The sequence below is a fragment of the Lampetra fluviatilis genome, chromosome 59 (assembly GCF_964198595.1).
Source record: "Lampetra fluviatilis chromosome 59, kcLamFluv1.1, whole genome shotgun sequence".
Taxonomy (NCBI): domain Eukaryota; kingdom Metazoa; phylum Chordata; class Hyperoartia; order Petromyzontiformes; family Petromyzontidae; genus Lampetra; species Lampetra fluviatilis.
In genome coordinates this window covers 4,510,077-4,535,313 of record NC_136333.1, presented here as the reverse complement: position 1 = coordinate 4,535,313, position 25,237 = coordinate 4,510,077, and the positions used below count along the sequence as shown (strand labels likewise).

At 45.9% G+C, this 25,237-nt stretch overlaps 2 protein-coding genes and 1 non-coding gene across 6 annotated transcripts in view; 1 reads left to right on the top strand and 2 right to left on the bottom strand.

The window, feature by feature from the left end:
- Positions 1-2,679: 2,679 nt before the first annotated feature.
- Positions 2,680-12,409, top strand: LOC144950804 (peroxisomal membrane protein 11B-like). Its single transcript, XM_078880913.1, has 4 exons — positions 2,680-2,735; positions 4,696-4,811; positions 6,775-6,880; positions 11,842-12,409. Exons 1-4 carry the CDS (start codon positions 2,680-2,682, stop codon positions 12,326-12,328), a joined length of 765 nt encoding a protein of 254 aa, XP_078737039.1. The 3' UTR covers positions 12,329-12,409.
- On the bottom strand, positions 6,238-6,320 carry TRNAL-CAG (transfer RNA leucine (anticodon CAG)). The gene has a single exon. It is a non-coding gene; the product is annotated as a tRNA-Leu (tRNA).
- A 1,006-nt stretch (positions 12,410-13,415) lies between the features above and the next one.
- The window catches only part of CRTC1 (CREB regulated transcription coactivator 1), a 58,835-nt gene continuing 47,013 nt past the window's right edge, over positions 13,416-25,237 (bottom strand). For all 4 annotated transcript variants that reach the window (XM_078880883.1, XM_078880886.1, XM_078880884.1 and 1 more), the window contains one exon: positions 13,416-25,136. In XM_078880883.1, coding sequence (XP_078737009.1) covers positions 24,943-25,136 — 194 coding nt within the window. In that variant the 3' untranslated portion in view covers positions 13,416-24,942. The remainder of the gene's footprint in view (positions 25,137-25,237) is intronic.

Sequence of the window (25,237 nt, the reverse complement as noted above, 5' to 3'; positions counted from 1 at the left end):
GGACAAAGATTGGGCACTCCAAGACATCTGGGCAGTGCCGGATTATCGTCGTTGCAAAAGTAGCTACTTATGCTACGCTACGGTGGTCCGCACTTTTAAGGGCCCCGCGCTAAATGCTTTCAAGCCACAAATTTCGGTTCAGTGATTCTGTACTTGCTCTATTACTAGAGTACTATATTGCCTTCAACTTTTATGAACGACTGAGTGTTTAAGGTTATCTGGCTGTATAGCAAATGAAAAAATACAATTACTTTACTATGCAAGTAAAACATTTGTGTTTTAATTTTTACGTGTTTTTATTTTATTTAGGGCCCCTTTACAACATATTCTACAGGCCCCGCACTCCTTAATCTGGCATTGCATCTGGGGCTTTCACTGCAGTCGTGAGAATTTTCATTCCACACTACCCCCAACTTTGGACGGTAACCTCCAGAGCTCCCTCCAGTGGATAAACCTTCCGCTTGCAGAACGGTTACCGGTTTAGCGGTTAGCCTTTATCAACCCGAATCGTTTACATAAACTTTACTGCAGCCTTGCAACAACTTTGGTTCTCAATTGTTAAAAAAAAAAGTGTACAATGCTAATAAATACATAGGGTTTGGTGAAACAAAGTAAGTTTACACTTAACGTGGCCGTGGCTTTATTTGTGCTTTAGATTATTTACCTCCCCACAAACTTTGTTTTTGTGACCAGGACAGGGATATTTTGAAATGTACCTATTGTCAATGAGAAAACGTGGTGTGCATTTGTGTCATTCCTTCACGTAAAGTCCTGATCACAAAAGCAAAGTTTGTGGGGCATAATAGCCATTGCCTATACTTTTGAGGCATAAGCAATTAGAAAATAACACTTACTACCCATTCTAGATTTGAAGCTTTCGTGACTGCAAGGATTCATACTCTTAGGTTTTTTCGATAAAGTCACGTAGGTAAAAATCTAAAGAAATAATATAAATGATAGAATTAAAATAATAAATCACGACGTTTCGGAGGCAACATAAGCCTCCGTCATCAGGTGGGACCGTCACAGCTAAATTCAGTAAATTCAGTAAATCTAGCTGTGACGGTCCCACCTGATGACGGAGACTTGTGTTGCCTCCGAAACGTCGTAATTTATTATTTTATTTCTATTATTATTCATATTATTTATATTAATCTTAATTTTAGAACTTTCGTGACTGCAGGAATTATTATTTGGTTCTTTCGGTTAAGTAAATAATTATTTAATTTAATTTATTATTTTATCTTTAGACGTGACTTAACCGAAAGAACCAAATAATTATTTATATTATTTATTTGTATTTTTACATACGTGACTTTACCGAAAAAACTCAAGAGTACTTACTACCCAGGAACAAAAATCGTGTTACATCGTGAATGATCAACTGTGATCTGATTCTGTATTGGTGCAGGGGGTGTGAGTGGGGGGTAGATGCGGGCGAGGGTGAATGGGGCTGTAACCAATGCGACTCCACGTGTCTCTGCCCAATTTGGACCCCACGTGTCACTTGCCTAGTGAATGCATATGAAGTGTTGTCAGGGCGAGTAGAGTCAGAGCGTGTACTCACACCCATACACAGACAAAGATCCCCCCCCCCCGACTGTTGGGGCAGGTTCTGTAAGCGAGCACCTACATGTTCACACACACACAGTACACGTACACACTTACATAACGAGTAGGGGGCTGTCCATAAATTACGTCACGCGATTTTGGACGATTTTTGACCCCCCCCCCTTCGTCACATGGCGTCACAAAAAGTCAGACCCCCCCCCTCAATTATGACGTCACAAGGCTCTGCCCCCCCCCCTCCAAAAATAAAATCGCTTTAAACTATTGTCATTGTAGTGCGTATTTAATGTGGCGCTGCACTCTGATGTTGTAGGAGAAAACATTTATCAAAACGTCTATCGTAGTGCAGTGCGCTAACTGCTACACTACCGCTCCCACACACACAGACACACACGTACACAAAGATACACACACACAGACACACATACACACAGACACACACACAGACACACACACACACACATAAACACACACATACACACACAGACACACACATACACACACAGACACACACATACACACACATACACACAGTACACACACACAAAGTGCACACACACATACACCAACACACACATACACCAACACACACACAGACACACACATACAGACACACAGACACACACACATACACACACACATACACCAACACACGCACACATACACTAACACTCACGTACACCAACACACACACATACACACAGACACACACACAGACACACACACATACACACATACCCTAACATACACACACACACCAACACACACAAACACACACAAAGTACACACACATATAACCAACACACGCACACATCCACTAACACACACGTACACTAACACACACACAGACACACACACACCAAAACACATACACACACACAGACACACCCATACACACACACACATACCCCAACACACACACACCAACACACACATACACACACAAAGTACACACACCCACACGCACGCACTCTGACACATGCGTGCACGAAAGTCGTCGTCGCTTGCGGCTCCGTCATCCCTGTCTGTCCACACTTCGAGGACTCCGAGGGAACGCGGCCTGACTCCGCAAAGTCGGCAGACGGACAGACGGGAGAGCTGACAGACAGCATGGAGACCATCTCAGAGTTCCTGTCTGACAGCCAAGCGAGGGAGAAGTTGATGAGGTATCGTGTCTGTGTGTCTGTCTGTCTGTCTGTGTGTGAGTCTGTGTGTGTCTGTGTGTCTGTGTGTGTATGTCTATGTGTGAGTCTGTGTGTCTGTCTATGTGTGTGTGTCTGTGGATGTGTCCATGCGTGTCTGTCTATGTGTGTGTGTGTCCATGCGTGTCTGTCTATGTGTGTGTGTGTCTATGTGTGAGTCTGTGTGTGTCTGTGTGTCTATGTGTGAGTCTGTGTGTGTCTGTATGTGTCTGTGTGTATCTGTCTATGTGTGTGTCTGTGTGTGTCTGTCTATGTGTGTGTATCTGTGGATGTGTCCATGCGTGTCTGTCTATGTGTGAGTGTGTCTGTGGATGTGTCCATGCGTGTCTATGTGTGAGTGTCTGTGGATGTGTCCATGCGTGTCTGTCTATGTGTGTGTGTGTCTGTGGGTGTGTTCATGTGTCTGTTTATGTGTGTGTGTGTGTGTCTGTGTCCATGCGTGTCTGTCTATGTGTGTGTGTCTGTGTCCATGTGTGTCTGTCTATGTGTGGATGTGTCCATGCGTGCCTGTGTGTGAGTGTGTGGTCTATATGTTGGGGAGCGGTGGCGTAGTGGTTATCGCGCTGCGCTACGAACCTGGCGACCCGAATTCGATTCCCACTCACGGCCCAACACTGGTGACTATTTATCTGAACCGGTCCTGGGCCTCCCCTAGGTCGACTCAGCCTCAAATGAGTACCTGGTGCGGTGCGTGTAAACATCAAAGGCGGCCGGGCGTGGTGCTGGCCACCCACTCCCTCGTGCGCTGTGCCGGCATTCATAGGTGCTCGCTAACAGCACTTGCCCGAACAGTCTGTTACAGGCTATATGGGGGATCTTTGTCTTTGTTCTATATGTGTCGTGTATATAACAATGTGTGTGTCTGAGTGTGTTTGTCTGTGCCTCGGTGCCTTTCTTTGTATGTCCGGCTCTGGATTTGTCTATGCCTGGCTTTTTGTGTCTATGTGTTTATGTGTGTCTGTACATCATGATGTGGGTGTCTGTTGGTGCATCTGCCAGTCATCTCAGTCAGTCAACCCATGGCACCTGGGTCTGTTCTGTGACCTCCTGCCAGAGTAACTTCGACACTTCACGTGGTCTCAGAGTGCACCTAGCCTGGTACAAGCGCCGTGTTTTTGCGTGTCGATGCGTGTGTGTTGTCTTTGTGTGTTTGGTTCTCTGTCTGTGTCTTAGAGTCGACTGCCATGGGCCCATTGACACAGAGACGGGATGATTTCAGCAGTTAGCCCGTGGTTGTGGCGGCTTCCCTCTCAGCACGTGTGGCTGCTTGCCTGCGATGCACCACTGTGGAGGCAGCGACGAGGGTTTGTGGACCACCGCGCGAATGTTGAGAAGCTCTCTTCACGTGGGGGGTTCTAGGAGGTGCCCATACCCTGGAGTCGCCGCGAGAAGGCGGACTAATCTCCTCCAACTGTCCCTTCTGGACGATACTCGATATTGAGTATCGCTCATTCAGTGGCTGAGAACAGCTTAATATACAGAGGACCGCAGAGCTTGTGGACACATTATTGGTGGCGCCGACTTCCCGCCCCGGCTGCCTTCCACCAGCTTGCCCGTGGTTTCTCCGCGACTGCAAGGTGCAATGTGCACGACCGACGACGCTATATAAATTACAACTTAATATACAGAGGACCGCAGAGCTTGTGGACACATTATTGGTGGCGCCGACTTCCCGCCCCGGCTGCATTCCACCAGCTTGCCCGTGGTTTCTCCGCGACTGCGAGATGCAATGTGCACGACCGACGACGCTATATAAATGACAACATGATTATACATTAACAGTACACGCACGGTGCTACGATTTTTTTTTAAACGTCGTGCAGAGGGAGGTGGAACGGAAGCCGCGTCCTTCGGATCGCGAATCCCGGGTTGTGCCGTCCACGACCCCCAAGGTGCCCGCTCACCGATGCGATGAACCCCGCAGGACGGTGCAGTACGCGTGCACCCTCGCGAGCCACGTGAACGAGCGCACTTGGCGCCGGCCCGAGGCGTCGGACAAACTCAAGGCCCTGGTGTCCCACCTGAAGCTGAGCCGCAAACGTGAGTTCGCGCCCCGGGGTTAGGTACGGACACCCAGGTCGCCCACTTCGCTGACACATGCCGTATTTAGTTTCTCCACTTCACCGGCCAGGAGCGACAGGGAGGCGCAGTAGAGGAAACAAGAAGATGCTCGGTGTAGTCGGCACTTTGCTTCGTTCATCATTTAGTTTTTTTTAATGCTTTGCTTTATGTAACCCCGCCCCCCCGCTTCACGAAAGATTTCACCCTCCGTTCTCCTTACCCCTTCCCTCTCTCTCCCCTCCCTCTCCCCCCTCTCTCTACCCCTCTCTTTTTTCTGTTTTCTACGTATTTTTTTGTATTTTTTTAAATTACCACAAGTACTGCACCCAGCCCTTCTCTCTCTCTGCCTCCCGTGTTCTGCAGAGTGTGAGTGATTGCGTGAGTGATTGCGTGAGTGCGAGCGAAGTTCTTGTGCGAGTGAGCGATGGAGTTGATGATGTATATTCTTAGGTTTTTTCGGTAAAGTCACGTAGGTAAAACATTTAAATTAATAAAAAGTAAAATAAAAATAAAAAAAATCACGACGTTTCGGAGGCATCACAAGCTTCCGTCTTCAGGTGGAACCGTCACAGCACGATAGCTGTATCAATACAGCTGTCTCAATACAGCTATCGTGCTGTGACGGTTCCACCTGAAGACGGAAGCTTGTGTTGCCTCCGAAACGTCGTGATTTAAAAAAAAATATTTTTATTTTACTTGTATTAATTTTCATTTTTTACCTACGTGACTTTACCGAAAAAACCTAAGAATATGAATCCTTGCAGTCACGAAAGCATCAAATCTAGAGTTGATGATGTGTTTCTACCCCTGCTTTTGGAACGGGGCTTCCACAGGGCTTTCCAGACGGAGGGAGCAGAAGTGAGCTGCACCACAGGGGGGGGGGGCGAGGAGGAGGGGGGGGGTTGAGAGTGGGGGGTGGCCACGCAGAGGCCACGTGATTTGCTGGAGGCTTTAGTTGGTTTTGCTCATAGGGGCCGTCCATAAATGACGTCACGCGATTTTTGACAATTTTTGACCCCCCCCCCCGCCCTAGTCACACGGCGTCACAAAAAGTCAGAACCCCCCTCCTCAAATATGACGTCACAAAGCTCTGCCCCACCCACCCCTCCAAAAATAAAACATGCTTCAAATCGTTTTAAACTATAGTCATTGTAGTGCGTATTTAATGTGGCGCTGCACTCTGATGTTGTAGGAGAAAACATTTATTAAAAAGTCTATTTAATTAAGTAGAACGTGTTGTCTATATTGATTTAAAGTTGCGCATTTTGAGGTGACGTCACATTTCTCAAACCTCCCGTCACTATAAAAAAGGAAATAAAAACGTAACGGGTGACGTTTCGGGAAATGATCCTTCTTGATTACGGCAACTGTGCAAAGTTTTCACAAATAATAATAAAAACTCTCATGTCAGAAGTGGGATTCGAACCCACGCCTCCAGGGGAGACTGCGACCTGAACGCAGCGCCTTAGACCGCTCGGCCATCCTGACTGCACGTGGTTGTGAGTGTTTTGTGCCTTGGTGTGTCTGTACGTGTCTCTGTGTCTCTCTGACACGCGCTTCCCTTGATGTATTTGTGTGCGCATGTGTATATGCCTGTGTCTGTTCCTGGACATGCCAGCGAGCCTTCAACACTTCACGTGGCCTCAAAGTGCACCTGGAATTGGCACGGGCGCCCTGGTGACCTCACCGTCACTTTGTTGTGAATAATGGGTATTGATATTGGTGTGTCTGTGTTTTTAGCTCTACCTCTTTTTGTGCGTGCATGCCTCTGTGTCTGCATATGCCACTATATGTGTGTATATTGAACTTCTTTCGCACCGTACGTAGCCAACCGTGCGAATCGGAGTTGCGTGTATCTGTTTACCGCTGTATTCGTGTCTGTATATGCCTGTGTCCGCCTCAGCACTTGCCCCAACAAGGGGGATCTTTGTCTCTGTGTCAGTGCTGCGCCTTGGCAGGAGCGTGAACAGCCTGCACGCCCTGCGCCTCTCGGCCCGTCTCTCCAACCCCGTGCTGCGCCTCTGTCTAAGCTCCGTGCACGCCACGAGGTGCGGTCGCTGTCCACCAGTGGAGTAGCCATCACTCAGCAGTGCGCAGTCGGTGCAACTGCACCCGGGGGACACACACGCCGGGGAGGATAACTATTGTGCCGGGACATCAGTTTGCTTTTTCAAATATATGCAACGTTCCAAGGCCGTAGCCATGGAGTCAACATTGGGGGGGACCAAATTTTCCAGGGGGTCTGGGGGTCCCAACCCCGAAAAATTATCTACATTTTAAAACTCATTTCCTGCCTAAACTATTTTACAAAACACATGCGATGGACTTTTTATTTATGTTTTACAATAATGTCTAATAGTGTATAGTATTACATTGCTCTGTTATTACTTTTTTACCATTTCTTGTTTCATTGTATGTAATGGCAGAGATGATTATGGATTAATAAAGTACAACCATAACCACAATCATATAAACATAAATCTATGCATTGATTTATATGAAGTCCAGATATTGTGGCCAAGGTTTAGCAAATTGTTGTGTTTATTTACATAGCATAGCAATTATTTTTTTATAGTAATATATTGGGGGGGACATTTTGAGCATATTTGAATATTGGGGGGGGGGATGTGTCCCCCCCCCCCCCAATATTAATTATAATTACGGCCTTGCAACGTACAGTCCTTCAACGAGCCCCCTAAAGAGTCCAGGGTCTAACCCCAGTTAACCCCAGGCCGCATATTTAAAGGGTTGTTCACAGGCAAAACGCTTCAGAAACGTCACTGAGATTTCGCTGAACAAGTTGGCACTCACCTTTGCCTCCGCGAACTCGGCGCTGTTGGAACGTTTGTCGTTTAATAATCTCCCGAGCGAACGGACCGAGGCTACGGTTCACAGGTCGTGCAAATGTCCGGGGCAAATTTGTAAGTGCCCTGGCCAAGTGACTTTTACATTCTCTGAATTTTTCTGGGTTGAAATTTGATGTTTTTCGGCAATGCGACTTTAACTCACCTGTCCGCTGCCGGGAGTGTTGCTCCTTAGAAATATTCCACGGCATCAATAAAAGTTTAGTGTGAGGTTGAAGGCCGTGTTTCCCCCCTGTACAATCCATTAACTCAAGTGGACATTTACATAAAAGCCCAATAGTAATCATTATATCACACCACCGCACCGCCCTGACCAATATCACCATCACTGCACCATTACGACTATCACCAAGATCACACCACCATCAACACCACACCGCCACCATTCTCGCTGCCATCGCCACCACAACAACATTGCGACTGCACAATCATTTTCTTGGTTCTTTCGGTAAAGTCACGTAGAAGGGAAGTAATAAAATAATAAAAATAAAACATAATAAACAATTCTCACGACGTTTCGGCCACAACGCAAGCAGCCATCCTCAGGCGAAGAATGAAACACCCCAAGCTTGGAGCGTATATTTAAGCTGGGTTAGAGGGGGGGGAGGTGGGAAGAAGAGCGCCTAAACAAAATAATTTGCATATCAAGAGGAATTCAGCATATGGAAAATGCGTAGGAGGTGGGCGGGGGGGGTTCCAAATCAATACTATGCCCGTGCATTATGCAGGATTAGCAGCATCAAAGGGGGGGGGGGAAGGGGGGGAGCATTAACAAAGGAAAGGAATGTTAATAGTATGTAGCTGTAGTTACTAAACAACCACGTAAAAAAAACTACAGTATAAACTGCATGACAAACTAAAGTATAAACTACATAGCATCATCAGTAAACTTACTATACTCTACAATAAGCTGAGTTACTAACAGTAAGTAATACATGAAAAATTCTACGTTGTAAAATTTTTTTATATAATATGCTTCCATCTAAACTTTATTCTCTTACATCAAACGCGTCTATACCGTACTATATACTTCCATAGGCAAAACCAACATTAAATTACATACTGTATTGCTATAAACCACCCTATACCTTATACATTTTTAATATAACACTATGTATTATTCTACCCACCCTAATGTGTATCAAAATGGTTTATTACGTCCTTCCAGTGATTGCTAAGCCAGAATCCATCTTCTCGGTTAAAATTGTCTCTGTGTTTGTAAATGTGGATCGCCTCATGTACGAATCTCTCATGATAGCCAGATGGCTTGCAGAGAACCTCTGTCTTGGAGAAGTCAATGTCATGTGAGCCCACTGAGTTGTAACAGTGATCTGCCACGGCTGAGGTGTTTGTCCTACAGTGTTTCAGGTCAGCTTTATGTTCACGGATGCGGTCCGAGACATGTCGTTTGGTTTCCCCAATGTAACTGCTACCACAGAGGCAACTTAGTTTGTAGACACCAGGGTACTGTATGTCTGGAACCACATCTTTTACAGACGGTACCAGATCACGGATTTTATGTACTGTGTTGAATCGGACCTGGATCTTGTGTTTAATCAGGATTTTGGAGATCTTTTTTGTGACCCCAGCAATGTAGGGTAAGGTGATGGTCTTGAAAGGCTCCTCAACAGGATCCTTCTTGGTGGTTGGAGTGATGGCTTTGCGGATTGTGTAGTCGGAGTAACCATTAGCCTTAAGAGCTTGGCGTACGTGTTTGAGTTCACTGGAAATGTGTTCATGGTCGGAGATGCATTGGGCTCTATGATATAGAGTCTTGATGAGGGAATTCTTCTGGGATGGATGGTGGTGGGAATCCGGTTTTAGATAAGCATCCGTGTGGGTGGCTTTCCTGTAGACAGAGTGGCTCATTGAACCATCAGGTCTCCTTTTGATTAGGACATCCAAAAAGGGTAGCTTGCCATCATTTTCGACTTCCATGGTGAATCTGATGGCTGGGTGTATGGAATTGATATGGTCGAGAAATTGGTCTAGAGCAGGCCGGCCATGTGGCCAGATGACAAAAGTGTCGTCTACGTACCTCTTCCATAAGGTCGGGCGTAGAGTGGCAGTCTGGATGGCGTCCGTCTCAAATTTCTCCATGAAGATGTTGGCTACAACCGGAGATAAGGGGGAGCCCATTGGGGTGCCCTCAATTTGCTTGTAGAAGGTTCCATTCCAGGTGAAGTATGTATTGGTTAAGCAGTGTCTCACCAGGGGGGGTACCCCAGCATTCAGTCCTTGATGAACCAAGTCTTCAATGATTGCGATGGTGTCAGGCACAGGCACCTTGGTGAACAAGGAAACCACATCAAAACTGACAAGCAGGTCGTCTGGGGACAGGGCAATCCCCTTGATTGTTGATACCAGGTCAGTAGAGTTTAGTACTGCAGAGGTGGTTTTTCCAGTGAAAGGCCGTAGGATTTCGGACAACATGGCCGGCCTGCTCTAGACCAATTTCTCGACCATATCAATTCCATACACCCAGCCATCAGATTCACCATGGAAGTCGAAAATGATGGCAAGCTACCCTTTTTGGATGTCCTAATCAAAAGGAGACCTGATGGTTCAATGAGCCACTCTGTCTACAGGAAAGCCACCCACACGGATGCTTATCTAAAACCGGATTCCCACCACCATCCATCCCAGAAGAATTCCCTCATCAAGACTCTATATCATAGAGCCCAATGCATCTCCGACCATGAACACATTTCCAGTGAACTCAAACACGTACGCCAAGCTCTTAAGGCTAATGGTTACTCCGACTACACAATCCGCAAAGCCATCACTCCAACCACCAAGAAGGATCCTGTTGAGGAGCCTTTCAAGACCATCACCTTACCCTACATTGCTGGGGTCACAAAAAAGATCTCCAAAATCCTGATTAAACACAAGATCCAGGTCCGATTCAACACAGTACATAAAATCCGTGATCTGGTACCGTCTGTAAAAGATGTGGTTCCAGACATACAGTACCCTGGTGTCTACAAACTAAGTTGCCTCTGTGGTAGCAGTTACATTGGGGAAACCAAACGACATGTCTCGGACCGCATCCGTGAACATAAAGCTGACCTGAAACACTGTAGGACAAACACCTCAGCCGTGGCAGATCACTGTTACAACTCAGTGGGCTCACATGACATTGACTTCTCCAAGACAGAGGTTCTCTGCAAGCCATCTGGCTATCATGAGAGATTCGTACATGAGGCGATCCACATTTACAAACACAGAGACAATTTTAACCGAGAAGATGGATTCTGGCTTAGCAATCACTGGAAGGACGTAATAAACCATTTTGATACACATTAGGGTGGGTAGAATAATACATAGTGTTATATTAAAAATGTATAAGGTATAGGGTGGTTTATAGCAATACAGTATGTAATTTAATGTTGGTTTTGCCTATGGAAGTATATAGTACGGTATAGACGCGTTTGATGTAAGAGAATAAAGTTTAGATGGAAGCATATTATATAAAAAAAATTTTACAACGTAGAATTTTTCATGTATTACTTACTGTTAGTAACTCAGCTTATTGTAGAGTATAGTAAGTTTACTGATGATGCTATGTAGTTTATACTTTAGTTTGTCATGCAGTTTATACTGTAGTTTTTTTACGTGGTTGTTTAGTAACTACAGCTACATACTATTAACATTCCTTTCCTTTGTTAATGCTCCCCCCCTTCCCCCCCCCCCTTTGATGCTGCTAATCCTGCATAATGCACGGGCATAGTATTGATTTGGAACCCCCCCCGCCCACCTCCTACGCATTTTCCATATGCTGAATTCCTCTTGATATGCAAATTATTTTGTTTAGGCGCTCTTCTTCCCACCTCCCCCCCCTCTAACCCAGCTTAAATATACGCTCCAAGCTTGGGGTGTTTCATTCTTCGCCTGAGGATGGCTGCTTGCGTTGTGGCCGAAACGTCGTGAGAATTGTTTATTATGTTTTATTTTTATTATTTTATTACTTCCCTTCTACGTGACTTTACCGAAAGAACCAAGAAGATGAATCCCTGCAGTCACGAAAGCTTTAAATCGAAATTGCACAATCATTGTTGCACAATCACGTCCACGCCAAAAAGCGCGGACGTCATCAACACAAGCTTGCTGATGCATCAGGTAAACCCCACCCGTTTCCCCCACAGGGCTCTGTACTTCGTGTGCGATAACCTGCTGTGGGCTTGGAAGGTGCGTCTGGCCCCCCACCTCGACTCCCAGCGCTGGGGGGCCCAAGCAGCACGCTGCTACCTCCTTTCGCTCATCGCCTGCTTGCTGCGGGACCTCTACGAAATCATCACCGTCATCATCGACAACAACGATGAGACGGCCGGTCGAAACTTGCAGACACCTGCCGCCCAGCAGCCAGAAACGACCGATGTATGGGGACGCGTCGAGGGCCTCCCCCAGACTAAGACGACGATGACAAGGAAGGGCATTGGCCTCTGGGGAGAGTTGAGACGTCGGCCGGAGCTGTGGGTGGACCTGGCGAAGAACGCGCTGGACCTGCCGAGTCCGCTCGATAGGCTGGGCGTTTTCCGAGTTGACGAGGGCATCATCGGATTGTGCGGCCTCGCGTCCTCCATCCTGGGACTCGTGCAGTTGATGCAGCCCGGGCTGAAGCTGCGGCCGTGACAGAGCACACGAGCGAGCACACGGTGCGCACAGAGGCACACAGCGCCACCCTGGCAGCCTTCTGTGCTTCAGGCAAGTGGGATCCCGCATGGCGTGTGCGATTATTCAGAAAGGTAATCATGGTGGTAATCACCAGCACTACTGAAGAATACACTAACGTGACGTGGTCAGAGAGTATATACAGAGGAGGTGCAATCGTATGGCCCTTTCCAAATGACTCGTCAGTGGTGGCCGGGTGGCACGGAGATCAGAGGGCCGAGCTGGCATCGCCGAGATCCTGGGTTCAAATGTGCAGTTGCTTGTGATGAAACTGGCTTCAAGTAAAATGAGTTGGTGTCTCAGCCCGGACACTAATGACTAAACAAACCAACCCATCAAATACAAATTTCGTCCTGCACTTAATTTGGCTCAGCTCTGGCATTTGTTGAACAGTTCTCTCAGGAGCCACGTGGATGGGAAAGTGCCGCAGCCTACGGCGTGTACCAGAGGTCAATTTCATGTATTCAGTAGTAGTCCTGTGATACCTTACAATGTGGGATGTTTCTCAAATACAAAGGGCTGCACACGGCTCTCAAAGAGTTCCATTTGGATGCTTTTTCTCTTGACATGATGCGGACTGCACAATCTGGCTGAAATTGTGGAAAAAAAATCTGAAAGTGTGGGCAGCGGTGACTCTGCACGTAGCCTGTAATCCAGCAGTGTGAAGACAGCGAGGGTTTGTGGATCACCCAGATGTTGTGAAACTCCCTTTCAATGGGTGTCGAGGTCCCATATTCTGGCTCGCTAAAAGGCTGCAGTAGAGCAAGTGGACTTATCCCCATCCGTTTCCATCTGTACGGGGATAGTGTTGCCCCATCACATGCATGGGTTTTCTCCAGTTTCCCTCCACTTGCATAAACTAATTGACTGAACACATCTTAAAATAAACCCAATGTAGCTGCAAGATACTCCTGAATAATAACTGTTGGACTTAAACGTGGCTTTTCTTGGATAAATAATAATGCTTAGTACATCTGAAAATGTGCTTTAATGCGTATACAAATGCAACCAGGCCAATAAACACAGAATGTCCAATGTATATGTATATATATTTTTTTATTAATGCAATATACCATATTGTACAAGTAACAGTAATGAAAATGCCAGACAAAAAAGCTGTCACATCGCTGGTAACAAAATCAACACGTGCTACTCAACTACGTACTTTTTGCACAACCATGAACAGAATCCACGAGTAAAATTTTTTTTTTTTAAAAGCTCTCATTTTTTTTTTCACCAAGCAAATAAATTAAGGTAGCGATTGAAAGTCCGTATAAAAGTCAGTGGAAAAAAAGGCGCGCACAATCCGCTTTTTTTTTTGCGCCAGGACAAGAAAGTAAGGCAGTAGTTGGGAGCGGGGCAAATCGAGAAACGACAAGAGGTCACACGAACGGGCAGTGGGGTTGATACTTTACATTATTGGCCAAGCAACACTAGGAATCTTGGTGCTGTGTGTGTGGGCAGGGGGGAGAACTTGCAGTTTGTACACATCAGGGTCCGATGTTTTTTTTTTAACACCGGCGCGTGGTGTTTTTTTTCCCCCAGAGCATCCGTCCGCCCGGAAGGGGGGGGGGGTAATAAGGAGTAATGTTAACAACTAAACGGGCTCTTGGTGTCACGTTTTCATGGTACACAGAGCTGGGGGGGGGGGCCTCTGGGAAAAGCCAGACCCAGTTCAGGGGGGGGGGGGGGGGGGCCTCTGGGAAAAGCCAGACCCAGTTCAGGGGGGGGAGGGCCCTCTGGGAAAAGCCAGGCCCAGTTCATTTTGCTGTGAAACTGCAGAGTTCTCAAACTGAAGCCCCATACACACAACAGGTTGCACAGCACAGACGTTCACAGTGATAAACGTGCTTTTTATTACCCGACATTTACACTGTAGCCTGGAGAATGATCTGGGGTGCAGACAGCACCCTCGCGTGTTTAACCCACATGCGCGCGCACGCACACACATATGCATGTCAATACTCTGTGCAGTCATGCCGGACAACAATGTCAACCCCTGGTGTCGCCCAAAGCGCGACAACACAGTGTCGGGCACAACGCGCCCGCGCGATCGCGTTGTGCCCACGCAACGTGCAGGCTGAAAGTGTCGCAAAACATTTCGACCATTTGATTCTTGGAACGACCAATAGCAGTTGGTCTGGAAAAGGTATCCAGACAAAGACGGGGGACTTATCAACAAAATGCATGTTTACTTAATCGGCTTCCAGTGGTGGGCATCGCAGAATTACTCCCCCTCTTGGGGAGAGGGGGCTGTGAGCCCTAATGAACAGCAGTGCTTCTCCATGTGGCCTCCCATTCAGTTGCAGCCCCTAAGGGTGGCTGGGGATACACTCTGGTTCAAGCTAAAGAGGTCATCACGACCGAATGTTGCCGATGGCACTACACTTCTGCATTGCTGCCTTCTTACAAGCCGGATACAGCAGAAGTTGGAGAGTTGAAACATGACCTCCAATGTCTACTCTTATAGAATATCACACTTAAATTTCGATTTAAAGCTTTCGTGACTGCTGGGATTCATCTTCTTGGTTCTTTCGGTAAAGTCACGTAGAAGGGAAATAATAAAATAATACAAATAAAACAATAAAATATAATTATCACGACGTTTCGGCCACAACGCAAGCAGCAGTCCTCCTGTTCTTCACCTGAGGACGGCTGCTTGCTTTGTGGCCGAAACGTCGTGAGAATTATATTTTATTTTTATTCTTTTATTATTTCCCTTCTACGTGACTTTACCGAAAGAACCAAGAAGATGAATATCACACTTTTAGAATGCGTTGCACACACGTTGTGAATGAGTGTCACCCACCGCCTCCGTGTTAGGTGGTGCCCCTGTTTGCAGTGTCCGAGAATCGCTACTGCCCTCCACCCAGAGATTTGATCCCTCAATAAGCAGTCGCTCGTAGACACTGTGCCATTGTGATTGTGCCCCAGTTCGTGGGGAGGCTTAGTAGGGACCATACAGTGGGTGAGATTTGAAATGTGTCGTTTAAATTTGCAGGGAGCCATTCCGGAGAAACTTTGCCAGATTGCTACTGAATGTCTTTGCAGAGGGCTCACTTTGCTCCTGTTCCCTATCTGAATAATTGAAGTACTTGCGGCTGTTAACACGTAGGTTATAATACTGGTTATTCAAAGGAGACTCCTCAAAATACATCCCCTGATAGCCACTTAATGCAAACGACAGTATTATGACCAACACATTTAGGCAATTCTATATTTGGCATACACTGCAGACGTAATGCATCGTTATATATATATAATTATATACTGTTCCCTGTGCACTTTGTTACAGTTTTTAACCACTTGGGTGGAATATTTTTAGTATTGACAGAATTCATGAGCACACGTTCCTGAGCTCAAACAAAACTGTTATGGAGGGGGGGGGTTTACTAAAGCATGAGCACCATTTAACTCTTTGATGTACACCGGTTGAAGAAGCCAGTGTAGTTTTTTGTAAATGACAAATATGCTATTGTCACGAATATCCCAAGACACGGGTGCCAATGCTGATGAAGGATAACCTGCTGTTAGCTTTGAGTGCGTGATACGTCGCGCACACCAGTGAGGGCTTAAAAACAGGGCACCGTTAACGTGGCATGCAAACAAACGTGACGACCCTTTCTCTGGGAATACAAGTGGGGCGCACTGATGCTTTCAAAATGAGAATTGCGCTATCTCGGAAAATAGGAGTGGGGAGGAATAAGATAGAATTTTCAATACTCAGCGGTGTCCCATGAAACCAGATAAATAAACACAAACTAATTCTGATTACGGCAAAATGTGGCTTTACCAGTGAAGACTGAAAATTAATTCATGAATAACATCAGCAAGGGCACACACTGGATCAGGTTATACCTCTTAAGGCTACAGTCTTTGGCAGAAACCTCCCGATATTGGTGTAAAAGTGGGGTCTGTGGCAATGTAGTCAAGGCTTGGGCTTGTTTAATGCTAGCTCTGTTGATCGGCGCACTCACGTGACCCGGTCAGAGAGGTAATAAGGAGGCTGAATCACGTGGCTCTTTGATAAAGAGACTCTTGAGAGGTGGGCGGGTGGGGCTCAGAAATCAAACGGGCTGAGCTGGCACCACTGAGATTCTTGGTTTTAATCATTCCCAGGTATAGCGAGATGAGGCTCAGCCCGGACATCAATGCCTGCATAGAAAAAACTATATTCAATTTTAGTCTGCACTTACAGTTCTTTAAATTAAATATATCTGTTGGGCTGTCATGCGACAAACATTACTCTCTGTCGGAGGGCAGGTAGGAAATTGCTGCCCCCTATGGTGTCGACAAGAGGTCGCTTGAAAGGATATCAAAGGTAGCTCTGCAATATCTACTTCAGTTGCCCATTCTCTAGAAAACAAAGGGTTGCATTGCTCTGTGAGAGTTCCAAATCGATTCTTTGTCCCATGACATGATGCCTGGAGCACAACTGGGATAAAATTGGGGGGGAAATGCACAAAAATAGAGACACTTGACAACAGAGAGCTCAGTGTTATGTTTGTCTTCAGACCCTTTCTCTTAATATCGGGAGTTTGGAGCTGCCAAACACGTGAGCTTTAACAGTCGTGAGTCTAAGCCCGTGTTATTGTAACGTAGCACATGTGATATGAACGGAGTGAGAAATTGACACACTTATATTGTACATACTCGGCACTACAGATCCCATGTGTTTAGCATAATCAGAGAAATTCCAGTAATCCGAGCAAGCGCCCACCACCCCACCTTAAGATTAGCCTTCCCATAGACGAATACACCAGGAATTTCTGATATGCCATCTTTTTAAAGTTTTTTTTCCAAAGTTTTTTTTTTTAAAGACATTGCACTCACAAGTAACATAGCGTTTGAATGGGAGACTCCAATGCAGGACAGTTATACACAGGGCATAATTTCATCGGGGTCTATCCGGCACACCACATCCAGGATACCTCTTCGTGCATGTACGTGGCTACTGGTCACGTGTCAACTACTTCCAATATGCCAGCGATGCGGGGAAAAGTTCAGTGAAAAATTAGGCCCTGATTATTACAAATTCCCAATTCAAACAGGACCACCCGCTTTGTGAAGTGGGAATTCTTCACTCGTCTTGTGCACTGTAAACGACTTTCCTGTTTTAACTTTGAAATGTAAGTTTTCGTGTTTTAAACAATTCCCTAAACAAATCCAACTGAATAAAAGAAAAGTACTGCAGCGAGGCAATACTTGTTTGATGAATGGGTTTTCAACGGAGTAAATATCGCTGCAAATGCTTTTCCAGGAGCATAACTATATAAATACTGAATGCAATGTCTTTTGGGTTTTATTGTAAATATTTGTTTAGACTTTTTTTTCCAAACTTTAAAACATCAAATCCCAACAATAAGGCAGAATTACACTTTATTTTTTAACGTGTTTTTTGTTTAAGTATAAAAAAAGTACTTCGAGACAAACAAAACATTTAACACATAGATAACATGCAAACAGGCAGATAAATAAATTAAAAAATACCAACTGTACACTATACCCCATAAGATAACTTTGCATGGTTGTTGCATACATGCATGTCACACGCATGTATAAAGTTTTGTTGAAAAACTTTCACCTTTCGACGTACGACAATAAATTCCCGCAGGGTTCTGAAGCTAATTTATCACCAACTCAAAGAGACTTTTCCCTCCGACCCCCGGTCTCAAGAGAACAAGCCGCATGTCACTGTGCCCACGGTATATTTACAAGACCTGTGGATGATACACAATAAACAAGTCGCCTGGCTGGCACGCGGATCCTGCAAACGGTTTAAAAGGGTATGGCATCGCTTCTGAGACGCGTTATGGCGCATTGTCAACATTGTACGTAAAATAAAGTGCTGCATTCCAAAGCACTCTCACTCAACACGGGCTTGGTGAATCATGCACTGTGTGACGGAATCCGATTTTTTTTTGCGTTTTAGTCTTTAATTCCCCTCCGCCTCCCCCACCACTTATATTTTTGTGAAAATTTCGCACCACTAGCTTCGAAAAACACAAGATGATGTTATTTTAACCAAAAAATAAAAACCTCCTCTCTCCCGCTAAAACTGCTACACTTTAAACAATTGCACGTTCACATTTTGGAGTTTGCGATAACAAACAACAACAAAATCAGTCTCTAAAGGAAAACAAACAACACAAGACAGGTATTTACTCGCTGGCCATTAGCTCCCATAACTTGCGCGCTATTCCCAGTTTGGCATGGAGTTTGCATGTATTTACTATGTTTTCACGTGTTACCTATGTTTGCATACATACACGTTACCTACGCGTTTACAGTTAGGCTCTGACAAGCGGTCGCTACGCACGGTCACATAGGTATAAGTCACCAGCTCACAAATAATGGCAAAACAGTTCTATATTGCAAAGTACGCTAACTTGCCTGTGTGTCAAATCGGGTTTATGCTTTTAAAACTGTCCATTGCTGTCTGGGTAGGTCCAGAAATTAGGCAATCTCACAGTATAAAATTTCGAAATCATCCGAATATAATACGAGTGTAATGTGTGTCATGTGGGGCGTTATTTTGAAGGTAATTGTCTATAATTTTACAAAATATGGCTTACTTATAGAACAAGTCAATGGATTTACACATGAAAAAAGTATGCACCATCACCATCCCAGCGCGGAAAAAAAAGGAAGTAAATTGGTCCGAGTACGTTCGGCACCATGGTATTTTATGAGCATTTATTCCTTATCTTTTACCTGAACCACAGTCCGAATTGGTGGACGCACGATGCCCATGTAAAAAGCTACTTCATGATTTTGGTAATTAATTACCCCCATCATGTCTGAAAGGTACGTCCACAATTGTTTAACAGGCCATCTATGTCACGTGACAATTAAATTGCAACACCTGGTGCCTTCCTGGAAAGGAGTTTAAGCTTTCCCACACTCTAGGACCCAGGTGATGGTCCAATAAATATAACTTTAGCTATACGTACAGGTGGGTGAGCACTCCTTTAAAATCTGACCAACAACATTAAATTGTACGTAAAATAACCGAGCCATATAATGGCACGATAGCAAAACCTGCTGGGTTAAACACGTACACTGAAATCTAACTCTGCAGTCACACATCAGTCCTCGCTGTGGTGTGCCTTCCCATGTTTACGAAGTACAAAATAAAGTTAACACACATATACGGATAAAATGCACCTTACAAATGTAAAGCATTACTATGTATATCCTATTTTTGTGCATGATGGCAATAAGTTCAGGAGATAAAAATGCCAATGTCGAGGTCTGCCGGCCACGAGAGCGCTTCAGGAGTTTTGGAATACCTCCTCCGATGAAGGAGCGCAGACCACAATTGTTTACTACTTCTACATGGTTCGTAGTTTGGGTTGGATGGTCACAATCGCGCCTCTGATGAGCACGTTTGGCTACGTACTGTGCGAAAGAAGTTCAAAATACATACTGTGGATTGTCTTTCATTTGCCATTCATGAATAAGATGTGGGCATTGGCCTGTTGATGTTGTGATGCGCTTTGATGAATGCAAATATCCCACGTGACATAGGAAGTGCATCTTGAAATTTTAATCAGTGCCGTTTCATTTTAATTAAGTGCTTTTTTTTTAAATCAGGGCTCCATACGTCACTTGGGACAAAGGCTTAGCAAATTTAATTTATTAAAACACTTCACCTGGATAATTCTTGGAGATGGAACATCTCCATCATTAGACCTCCTTTGCCAGTACCAAAATATATTAATAGGGGTTTTCCTTTTTTCTGGCAACAAAACTTAAACCTTTTTACAAGGATTCATGTCTGCATTAACCACAATACTTGCACCAATCAATTTCAAGGACCAATCAGTTTCAAGGACAATGCATATATTATCATAGTACGTTTTTTGTTTGCATTTTGACTGCAAGTATTGTGGTTAATGCAGACATGAATCCTTGTAAAAAGGTTTCAGTTTTGTTGCCAGAAAAAAGGGGAAACCCCCTATTATTATTATATGGAACATCTCATTTACAAGGGTGTTCAGGGTGTGAATACATCCTTTGTAGATTTAATGTCGCGTGAAGTTAGCGAGCACCTATTAAGACCAGCCTGGTGTCTAAAGAAAGTCGTGTGGCCAACAACCCGCCCGACTGCCTTTGTTTTTGCCCAGTGCTAATAGTTGTGTAGTGTCATAGATGGGCCACACTTACCGGCAGTGGTGGACAGGGCCCATCTGCAGGTACCTTGGACCCCCAGGGGAGGGGCCACTGTGCCAGCCCAAGAGGGGGGGGGGTTGCTGGGGGCTCTAGGATTCTAGGCAGCTAAGCCCTAGGCGCCGGGCTCTAGGATCCCAGACAACCCAGACAGCTGAGCCCCTTGGCGCCACCAACGGGGGGCTGTGGGGTATCTGGGATCCCACACAACCCCACCCCTCGATGGGCAAAAGGGATAAAAGGGCCGCTCCCTAGCCGATCGGGGCCAGTCACAGCTCAAGACCCAAGACCAGCCAGCTTAGGACCCTGGACCCCCTCGTCCCGCTTGTCCTTGTAAGGGACGCTGTGCGGGCCAGTGGTGGGACTCTGGGACTCTCTGCTCGGCGCCCTTGTAAGGGCGAGTTCCGAGGAAGCCAGAGTCTAGACCCGCACATTGGCTGGGTCGGGTCAGGTAGCCTCCCCTAGGGTAATTGTAGCCGAAGGACCCCAGAGCGTAGCCAGAGTCAGGCACGCTAGGAGGAGGCTGTGTCCCTAGGCTGTGTCCCTAGGCTGTGTCCCTAGGCTGTGTCCCTAGGCTGTGTCCCTAGGCTGTGTCCCTAGGCTGTGTTCCTAGGCTGTGTTCCTAGGCTGTAACAGAGTATCAGGACTGTTGGAGTGTTGTATTGTAATAAAGAAGTTATCTCTATAAGTGTCTCCGGAACCCATTACATTTGCACATCACACCAGGTACTCAATCAAGGTTGAGTCGACCTAGGGAGGTCCAGAACCCGTTCAGATCACCACTAATGTTAGTCATGTTTCTGGGTGCGATGAAAAGTTGTTAATCGACATTAAGATATACCATGGTGGGTCATGAGCAATGTAAACAACCTAAGTTCGAAGTTCCCCAAAGTTCGAAATGCAATATGCACCACTGTTGGCTCAAGGTGACGAGAGTAACCAGTTGTTGGGCTCGGGGCAGGAAACGTCACAGATAAGAGATGATGGCAGTGTTTGGGAGTAATGATGGGGTGGCGGCCCAAGGAGGGAACAATGCCAAATGGGCGTCTACCACAGAGCTGGAACAATGATAATTCAGCTCGTCCACAAGTGTTAGCTGGACTATTTCATTGCAGAATCTTGAGAGATGGTGAATGCTTGGAGAGGGCTTCATCCAATAGTGGATGGCTGATACAAATTGGACATTCCTTTTCTGTGACCTTGCTGGATGGACCCCTTGTTGGCAAGGTTCACACAGGAGCTGAAGGCTCCTGTGTGAACTTATAATGCCTATCGAAAGGTCGAGGTGCAGCCTTGCAATTTCTTACTCATGCCACTGCTGGTGGATGAGGCTACACTAGAGAGCTCTCGAGGGTATTTCTGGCCTTTTTCCATGCTGGCCAGATGTCTTGGAAGAGTTGGGTGTACCCACATTTCACCCTGCCACAGATGACTTGCCATTGTCTAACCGTGGTGTACCCATTAATACTGTTGGGTGGACATTGGCGATGGGATTTTATAATCTTTCCCAATGTTTCATTTCCCAATGTTTCATTTCCCAATGTTTCAAACACCACACCGTCAGAAAATTGAACTGGCAACCTCTGGATAGCAAGTCTAATGGGCTAAACCATTTACACCACAGCAGCGTCCCAATGCCCATGAGTAGACTTTAAAACGGCCAAGTTGGATGCGGCGTTTTCTCTGGGCACTTTTGGTTTCCTCCCAAATGCAAAACTCCTCATTAAAATAGAACTGACCAGTCATCCGAACATATAACCCTCTTGACAAAAGAAGTGACATTACACAAGGCTTTCCAGTCGAAATAAATAACATTACCATTATGATAACCATTCAGTTTGCACTCTGCTAAACAAATTATTACATAATTGTCCATTGTGATTGTATTAGAACACTTGTGACGAACGAAATTAGGTTTTATCACTGTAAACCTGATTTCCGCAGACAGCTGTCGATACACTCCGCTCCAGGCAGAGCCGAGTACAAGACTATACAATGGAGGAATACGATGGCTGTGGTTTGGCATTTTCTCGATGTGTGTGTGTGTGTCACTGCAACCAATGTGCCACTTGAGCTGTTTAAGGACATCTAGTTCCCTATAGCTTGTTACGATAACACGCAAAAAAATCTGGTGAAACATTAACATATACCTATAGACTTTGCTATACCCTTAGTATTTAAAAAATGTATAATATAGAATGGGTTTTACACACAGAATGTCAAAACAATAGAAAACAAAATGAAAGAAGGGGGGGGAAACCCAGCTGATAGCATGCAATGCAGTGGATTATCGATGCCGGTCCCCATTTAACAGTGCACTTGTAATCCCCGTCGAAGAATAAAGCGGTCAAACGTTTCACGTTTTACATTAACAACCGTAAACACCACTTCTTTTTTTTTATAAACCAAGAGACTAACAAAAGTCCAAAATACCCCAACGGCACGGAAAACAACCACCCGAGATAACGCTCGTGTGGATTTTTTTTTCGTTCGAAAGGCCAAACGCACGTGACTCACGGTGTCTGTCAAAAGAGTGACGTCAGACGAAAGAAATGCACGTAATGATCCCTCCGGGCCAAAGTCCTAAGTCCAGTGGCCAAAGCCATCGAGTGAATTTACAGTCGGTGGAGTCGCACCGAGGCTCACGAGCCACGGGAGCCTGGACGTCAGGCTACGAAGAGGTGGGGAAATCGGATTCTGTGACAGCGGCACACCCTCCAACCCCACCATTTAAATCTACGCACTAGGGCCCCATGGCAACCGCGCTACGACACGACACTGCCTACGACCAATAAAAGCGAACGAATGTTCACTGCTGCTTCGTGATCATTGCCGAGGGCCAAACAGCACAGATGTGAAAGCCGTCAGCTCTTGGGTGCGAGTGTACTTGCCATCCTAGGTGAATAAAAACAAATCCCAATGCTAAAACTGCGCGCAAATGCCGAACGTAAGACGGTATCATGCAGTCATGCGCGCCAGCCCCTGATGTACCTGCGCTGGAAACGCGAGATGGCACAGTCCGTTACGTAACGTCAGAAATCAAGTGCTCAAGTGAGGGGGATTCACAGGCATCACCATCAGCTAACGTCTATCAGTATGTACGATGTTTACAACAGTGCCATGCCACACGAGACGTGAACAGATTTCGCCAAACGGTCGTCATGTTTAGTGACGAGGGTTCGAAGCATTATCGGCAGTCACCAACAGCGATTGTTACATAATAAGCATATCTTGAATACGGAAACAAATACTTACGTTTAATTTAAGTTTTAAGGTTCAAGATAATTTAATAGCTCTTAGACCGTAGTGGGTGGCAACTGTTTTATACTCAACGAGTCATTCCATGCACATGATTTTGAGTTACTTAAAGAATAAGCAATATACAAATTAATTCCCTCAATGCCTAGAGATTCAGCTAACAGAATACAGACGTAAACAAAACAAAAATCTAATATGCACTGATCTAAGAGATTGCATGATAAAATGCCACCCATTTTGAAGAACAGATAGCAAAATTGCACTTAATACTTCACCAAATGTGGCCTTTTGTATCGTGTGAACTTCATCGCAACATTTTTTGTTTATTTTTTTTTGGGATGGAGCACACACATTTTTTCGTGACTCTTCATGCCTCACGAAAGACAAAAGACCTCAGCGGCAGTGAATATGCACTTACAGTGCACTGCTAACTCGATTATCCACCCAAATGCACATCAGCCTCCCAACCCTAACCAACCCGCCATGACATCACTTGCATAAGCCCTGCCCAAAACACGAATTTTTTCCCAAACTAGCTTCGCTGCGCAAGAGCCCGGAGGGTTTGAAGGTGCATCGGTGCCTGTTCCATGCTGACATGCACGGTAACAGCCAGAAGGAAAACCGGAGCGAAAACCAGAACTTGGGGCACGTGTAGCACGTTCACTTCACGCGACCACAACCCTCGTCCAAAGAAAATCAAGAAAATAAAAAATAAACATTTTGAACAGGCCATGGCAATGTATCAAACATTTCTCACACATGTGTGCCAAGTGCGACCATCGTGCCCGCTCACAGTTCGGCGCCTGCTTGGCGTGGTAGTGACATGCAGGATGGGCTTGGTGGAAAAACGATCGGCTCCTCCTTTGGAAAGCTTTCGTGAGCACCACAAGCACAAGCCGTAGCAACAACCGCCATGCGATCAACACCCGTTCGGCACACACACATACAAAACAAAGACGCACAGTTTAATGCTCGCATGGTCCTTGCAACACCCCGCACAAGCTGTTTGCAACATCTCAGTTGGCATCCTACCAAGGCCGTCGATGTGTGGGCGAAGCGGTGACAACTGCTTCAGCACCACACACCCCACATGACGCACACGACGGACATGGCGCAAGCATCACACACACATGCACCACGACGTCCTACAGGCCGTCCATGCGGAAGGTGTCCTCGGTGGCTGGGTCGGCCAGGACCATGTCCGGGTCGCTCAACATACGCAGGCCCTCCAGGCCCAGCGGCTCCATCTTGAGGTCGTCGTCGAGGGGGAAGTTGGCATCCGCCTCGAAAGCCGCCAGTGTGTTGCTGATCTCCTTGGAGAGGCTCGGGGGCGATTCGCCTGTGTGTGGGGCGTGATATTGCAGAGCGTGGTTTGCGTCTCGTCTTTCGACTGTACTTGATAATTTGACGGCGGGCTGCATTTCGGAGAACAGCATTACA